Source organism: Nicotiana tomentosiformis, chromosome 9 (assembly GCF_000390325.3).
Source record: "Nicotiana tomentosiformis chromosome 9, ASM39032v3, whole genome shotgun sequence".
Taxonomy (NCBI): Eukaryota; Viridiplantae; Streptophyta; class Magnoliopsida; order Solanales; family Solanaceae; genus Nicotiana; species Nicotiana tomentosiformis.
This window is the reverse complement of record NC_090820.1, coordinates 98,660,405-98,667,785: the sequence shown is the minus strand read 5'-3', so window position 1 is coordinate 98,667,785 and position 7,381 is coordinate 98,660,405. Positions and strand designations below refer to the sequence as shown.

General features: G+C 43.8%; 2 protein-coding genes across 2 annotated transcripts; both read left to right on the top strand.

The window, feature by feature from the left end:
- The first annotated feature begins 933 nt into the window (after window positions 1-933).
- On the top strand, window positions 934-1,377 carry LOC138899257 (uncharacterized). The gene has a single exon (XM_070185401.1). It carries the CDS (start codon window positions 934-936, stop codon window positions 1,375-1,377), a length of 444 nt encoding a protein of 147 aa, XP_070041502.1.
- Window positions 1,378-1,540: 163 nt separating this feature from the next.
- On the top strand, window positions 1,541-5,572 carry LOC138899256 (uncharacterized). Its single transcript, XM_070185400.1, has 4 exons — window positions 1,541-2,212; window positions 2,387-2,494; window positions 2,611-2,908; window positions 5,460-5,572. Exons 1-4 carry the CDS (start codon window positions 1,541-1,543, stop codon window positions 5,570-5,572), a joined length of 1,191 nt encoding a protein of 396 aa, XP_070041501.1.
- Window positions 5,573-7,381: the final 1,809 nt, after the last annotated feature.

The window sequence follows — 7,381 nt, the reverse complement described above, 5'->3', positions numbered from 1 at the left end:
AAGGAGGACATCTAGCAAGGGCGTATCTGCTGTTGGACATACGCGACCTGGGGAATCTGATTGACGGGGCTAAGAAGGCTAAGCTTTGAGAAGGTCCCTCTGGGACCGAGTAGATTAGGAATGATATTTTCTAGATTCGTTTTAGAATTTGATTGTAATAAGGCAAATGCCACTAGTGACTCTCTATAATTATTGTCGTTTTAGCAGAGATTTGGTCTATTTGTCATATTAATGAAATGACGCAATTATCGACATTGAGTTTTCTCCAAAGCTATATGTCGCTAGGCCTAACTTGGGCACGATGAGGTTCCCAAATTAGGACACGAATTTATAATTCTGCAATACATGTTTAAATATCGTAAATATTCTTTTAATACTCCTTACTGACTTGTTTACCTTTTGTTTTTCTTCTTTTCTTTGTTTATTCCCATCCCCTAAGGTTGGTTTGTGCATACTTGCATCATAGGCATATCATACCAGATCTAGAGGTCCTCCTCCTCCTCCTCCTCCAAGTGATCCTAAGAACAAAGGAAAGACTAAGATGGATGATCTAAACGGTATAAGGAAAGACAATGCTACACATGCAAACCTTTCCCTCACCTTGAATGTCCCCGACATCAACCAACAAAACGCCCAAGACCCAACACCTCCTCAAAACACAAAACCAGCACCTCCAAAATCCTCCTGCACCTCATCAATACGCCACGCCTCCCTAAAATCCTAATCCTCCACCAGTACCAACTCCTCCATAGCAGCAACATCATCCAACCCAGTACCCACAAACTACTACCTACCACACTCCTCAGAATGCACCACAACCTACTCCTGACCCGCAAAACTCAACAAATGACCACCATTACGCCCAGATTCCCTGAGTCCACCAAAGAAATCCCATATACGTGGAAACCTTACCCCACACCCCACATCAAGAACATGGCAGAGGAACTCAAGAAACTTACCGGCAAGGTTCAAAGTGTCGAAGGGGGCAAAGGCACCGAGGGTTTGAATTATGATAATTTGTGTATTCGGTCAGATGTAGAACTGCCAGAGGGTTACAAACCTCCTAAGTTCGAAATGTTCGACGGAACTGGTGATCCGAAGGTGCACTTGAGAACATATTGTTACAAACTTGTAGGAGTTGGCACGGATGAAAGAATCCACATGAAGTTTTTCATGAGAAGCCTTACTGGAGATGCCCTGTCTTGGTACATCAGTCAGAACCCAAAGAAATGGGTTAATTGGGTGAGCATGGCGTCAGATTTCATGGATCGGTTCAGTTTTAACACAGAAAACACACCAGACGTTTTCTACATTCAAAATCTCAAGAAGAATCCAACGGAAACTTTCCGCCGAGTATGCTACTCAGTGGAGGTCTGAAGCTACAAAAGTAAGGCCAGCACTGGAGGAAGAGCAAATGAACAAGTTCTTTGTCCGAGCTTAGGATCCGCAGTATTACGAGAGGTTGATGGTTATTGAAAACTATAAGTTTTCCGACATCATCAAATTGGGAGAAATAATAGAAGAGGGAATTAAAAGCGGAATGGTAACCAATTTCGAGGCACTCCAGGCTATGAACAAAGCCTTGCAGTCGGGCGGTATATCTAAAAAGAACGAAGTAGGGGCAGTGATGGTAGCCCAAGGTGCGAAGTCTCCTCTTACATACCAAACACCTCCACATACATATCAGCCTTCACCTCCTAGATATCAACAACCCACTACCGCCTACCACACTTACAACACTCAGCCAGCATATTATCACTCACCACTAGCCCGCCAAAACTACCAAAAACCCAGGCCAAATTTCGACCATAGGCTGCCCAAAAACTACACTCCTATTGCCGAACCTATCGACCAGTTGTATGAGAGATTAAAAGCTTCCAGTTATGTCACTCCCATTCCCGTTGTCGCCATGGAAAATTCCTCTCAATGGGTCAATCCGAACAAGACATGTGCCTACCATTCGGGCATGAAGGGTCACACTATTGATGAATGCCGCACTCTGAAGGATAAGATTCAGACGCTGATTGATGCCAAAGTTATACAAGCAAAGGAGACTGCACCTAACATCCGCAACAATCCCCTGCCGGATCACAGGGGTGAGGGGGTAAATGTGATAGAAACTGCTGAAGAATGGGACCCGGAGGGGTCAATTGGGCTCATTCGAGAAGGGGATGATCCCAAAATGCCTCCAGTCACTCTCACGCCTATTGTGGTACAGATATAGTCACCGATTGAGATTGAGGTAGCCGCACCGACTCCGTTCGAGGTTGAAGTAACAACACCCTCAGCCACGCTAACTCCGTTTGAAGTAGAAAGGAGCCCACCATTCATCGTAACGGTAGCACCCACACCATCCTTTAATTCCAATGCTGTGCCCTGTGACTAGACTGCAGAAGCGAGAAGGAAAGAAAAGGGGAAAATGGAAGAAACTGGTGCAGCACAAGGTATGACCAGAACTAGTAGGGTTTACATGCCCGGGCATTTGGGGGAACAAGTAAAGAAGCCGCTTCCAAGCAGCCCATCATCGAAACCGGCCCGGATGGTATTTGGAGAAAGGTGCAAGCAAGGGAGTATTCTGTGGTTGAACATTTGAACAAAACCCCTGCTCAGATATCCATTTCATCACTGCTGCAAAACTTTGAACCACATAGGAATGCCCTAATGAAGGTGTTGAACGAAGCATGTGTACCCAATAACATTACCAGTGGGGAGATGGCCAATATGGTAGGACAAGTGTTGGAAAGCCACAAGATCACTTTTCATGAAGACGAGCTACCACCAGAAGGACTAAGTCACAACAGGGCACTTCATATCACAGTGCAGTTTGAGGATAAGTCCATCGCTAGAGTCATGATAGATGGGGGTTCGAGTCTTAACATATGTCCACTAACTACTTTGAAAAGATTGGGTAAAGGCCTGCACGAGATACGAGCAGGAAGTATGAATGTGAAAGCATTTGATGGGTCTCAAAGGGCCATAATTGGGGAAACCAACCTTAGCCTACAGATGGGCCCAACCTGGTTAGATGTTGAGTTTCAAGTGTTAGACATATCTGCTACCTACAACCTATTATTGGGACGACCTTGGATACATGCCGTTGGGGTCGTAGCTTCTACTCTACATCAGGTCGTGAAGTTTGAGTGGAACCATCAGGAAGTGATCATCCATGGGGACGAAAGTAATCCCATTTACACCAGTCAAACTGTTCCGGTCATCGAGAATAGAAGGAAGTTGGGTGGAGAAACATACCATCACATTGAGCGCGTCAACGCAATTGAAAAGGACAAATGGTGGAGCAGTAAGATAGAAGGCATATTGGCATGGACATGGTATGAGCCTGGCAAAGGTCTCGGTAAGAATCTCCAGGGGATCACCAAACCGATACAGCTAAAGCGTCTCATCACAACTTTTAGTCTTGGGGTATGAATACACCTGGCACGAGTATCAGAATTGGTCGCCACCATGGCGTGGTCCTTATTACCCTCTAGAGCAACCAGTACCACATTTTAGCAAGTCATTTCATCAAGCTGACATAACGTGGGAGTCCGAAGAAGATGAAGTTCTAGCTGGTATAAGGAATCTATTTCTGGATGATGAAGACATGGATTGTCGTGCGATAGTTGAGGAGGAGAAGGAGGAGGAGGAGGAGGAGGAGGAGGAAGGCCTCATTATTCAGACCGTGGAGAAGGGAGCTGTTCTCAAGAACTGGACTGCTGCACCATCAAGGGCCCGTCGAGTTCCTGGGTAGCCTGGCAATTAGCATCATTTATTTTAAAAGCAATTTTTATGAGCATTTAAGACATTTTTAGTATTTTGTTTTAAGCATGTTTTGTTTTGAAATAATTGCTCGGGTCATCGAGCCATACCTGTTTGACGTTTTTAAGATTTATCTAATGTATTGTTGATTTTAGTATTTATTATTATTCTTTACGTTTTTATCTACAACATTATTATTACCTATCCCGATGAACTTACGACTGTGACATATAATGAGACAACGCAACATAAGGATAATGATTCAGAGGATCTGGAAGAGGATATAATACCCAAGGAAATTGTCAGAGAAGTGGAAAACTTTGAAAACAAGCCTAAGCCCAATTTGGATGAGACTGAAACAGTTAATCTAGGAGACTCTGAAACAGTCAAGGAAACACGTGTAAGCATCCACCTATCACCATCAGAGAAGGCAGAGTACGCCCGATTCTTGAAAGGGTATGAGGTTATCTTTGCATGGTCCTATGGTGATATGACCGATTTGAGAACGTCTATAGTGGCTCATAAACTACATACCAACCCAATGTGTCCGCCGGTAAAGCAGAAGCTCAGAAAGTTCAAGCCAGATATGAGTTGAAAATCAAAGAAGAATTCACCAAGCAGATCAAAGCTAAGGTTCTCAGAGTGGTTGAATATCTAACTTGGTTGGCTAACATCATGCCAGTTCCGAAGAAGGATGGGAAAGTCAAAGTATGCATCGATTATCGGGACCTAAACAAAGCAAGTCCCAAGATGATTTCCCGTTACCCAACGTACACATACTGATCGACAACTGCGCCAAGCATGAACTCCAATCCTTTGTGGATTGCTTCGCGGGATATCATCAGATCTGGATGGATGAAGAGGATGCCGAAAAGACAGCTTTTATTACACAGTGGGGGGTGTACTGCTATAAAATAATGTCATTTGGTCTGAAGAATGTTGGGGCCACTTATATGAGAGCCATGACCACTATTTTCCATGACATGATACACAAGGAGATAGAGGTATATATAGATGACATCATCATCAAATCCAAGAAGAGTACATATCAAAAAGCAGACTTGAGGAAATTCTTTTATCGGCTTCAGAGGTACAATTTGATATTGAATCCCGCAAAATGTGCCTTTAGGGTCCCCGCAGGAAAGTTATTAGGATTCATCGTCAGCCGCCGAGGAATTGAGCTAGACCCATCAAAGGTCAAGGCTATCCAGGATTTACCACCTCCAAAGAACAAGAAAGACGTGATGAGCTTCTTAGGACGTCTTAATTACATCAGCCGCTTTATAGCACAATCAACCGTGAGCTGTGAGCCTATTTTCAAAATGTTAAAGAAGAATGTCGCAACTAGTTGGACTGAAGACTGCCAGAAAGATTTTGACAGAATCAAAGAATATTTGTCCACACCGCTAGTCCTGGTCCCGCCAGAACCTGGTAGACCACTGCTACTCTATCTCTCCGTATTAGATGGGGCTTTCGGTTGTGTCTTGGGACAACACGATGAGACGGGAAGTAAAGAACAGGCCATATACTATCTAAGTAAGAAGTTCACACCCTATGAAGCACGGTATTCTTTGCTGGAACGCACCTGCTATGCTTTAACCTGGATAGCCCAGAAACTGAGGCACTACTTTTGTGCCTATACCACATATCTCATATCAAGGATGGATCCTCTTAAGTACATCTTCCAGAACCTATGCCTACAGGGAAGCAGGCAGAATGGCAGATATTATTGAGTGAATTTGATATCGTCTATGTGACTCAGAAGGCGGTTAAGGGACAAGCACTAGCGGATCATCTTGCGGAAAATCCTGTATGAGGAGAATACGAACCACTAAAAATGTATTTTCCTGATGAAGAAGTATCATTCGTAGGAGAAGATATCATCGAAGCCTACGGTTGATGGAGAATGTTTTTCGATGTTCTGCAAACTTCAAAGGAGTGGGCACTGGAGCCGTTTTGGTGTTAGAAATAGGTCAACCTTATCCAGTATCCGTGAAACTCAGATTTTTGTGCACCAATAATATGGCAGAATATGAGGCTTGCATATTGGGGCTCAATTTGGCCACTGACATGAATATCTAGGAATAACTAGTAATTGGTGATTCAGATCTTCTGGTACATCAAGTGCAGGGAGAATGGGCTACAAAGAATATCAAGAAAATACTGAGGAAGATGGTAGACAACCACAAGCAATGGCACGAGAAGTTACCATTTGCCTTATCGGGGTACCGTACCGCAGTATGCACATCAATCGAGGCAACTCCCTATTTGCTGGTCTACGGTACCGAAGCTATCATTCCTGCCGAGGTTGAAATTCGTTCTTTAAGAATTATACAAGAAGCTGAACTTAGTGATACAGAATGGATAAGAAGCCGCTACGAACAATTAGCTCTCATTGACGGGAAAAGAATGAATTCAGTGTGTCATGGTCAACTCTGTCAGAATAGGATGTCCAGAGCTTTCAACAAAAGGGTCAAACCTAGAGAGTTCTCACCGGGGCAGCTGGTACTAAAGCGGATCTTCCCGCATCAAGATGAAGCCAAAGGGAAATTTTCGCCCAATTGGCAAGGGCCCTACATGGTTCACAGAGTACTAACAGGAGGATCACTCATACTCGCAGAAATGGACGGAGAGGTTTGGCCAAAGCCTATCAATTCAGACGCAGTCAAAAGATATTATATTTAGAATGTTCGCATTTCTTCATCTAATATAATTGAACTACGCTCGACCTGATTCCCGTTTAAGAGGGGATACGTAGGCAGCCCTGTGGGTTCGGTCACAATTCAATAAAAATTTCATTTTCCCTACAAACAGAAACTGGGGCAGAATTTTGAGGAGGACCCTCAAAATTCCGGAGCAAGTCCAGCCAATGTCATCATATGCAGAACGGTCAAAGAATCGCCTAAGTAAACTGGGGCGGAATTTTGAGGAGGACCCTCAAAATTCTAAGGAAGTGGCAATGTATCTAAAGTGTCACGGTCATTAGTTCATCTATTTTATCCAATATTGCATACTAATGTATTTTAAATAACTACATTCATCGTATACACGCACATTTTCGAAAACTTTATTTTTATGAAACAGCCAGATGCTACCCGTGGTAACTCCAGCAGGACTTCGATACAGAGCAAAGCAAGGCAGGCAGGCGGAGGCACGAACCAACCTTCCCCCGTAAAACTCACGATTGTCCTTTAGATATAGGAAAAAAAAATATTCTCAAATTCGGGAACACCTCAGAATCACTATCTTCATAACGACAAAGCTGCCAAGCGCAAACACATTTCCAGCTAAGAAATACTCTGCTACTACTTATTATCTGTTCATTTGATGAGACTAAGCATTGTCTCTATTTTGCACGAGGCCAAGCCTTGCCTCCTCAATTGCACCAGGCTAAGCACTGCCTTCCCCTGCATGAGACTAAGCACTGTCTCTATTTTACGTTAGGCTAAGCCCTGCCTCCTCAATTGCATAAGGCTAAGCATTACCTTCCCCTACATGAGACTAAGCATTGTCTCTATTTTGCATGAGGCTAAGCCCTGCCTACTCAATTGCATAAGGCTAAGCACTGCCTTCCCCTGCATGAGACTAAGCATTGTCTCCAACTTTGCATGAGGCTAAGCCCTGC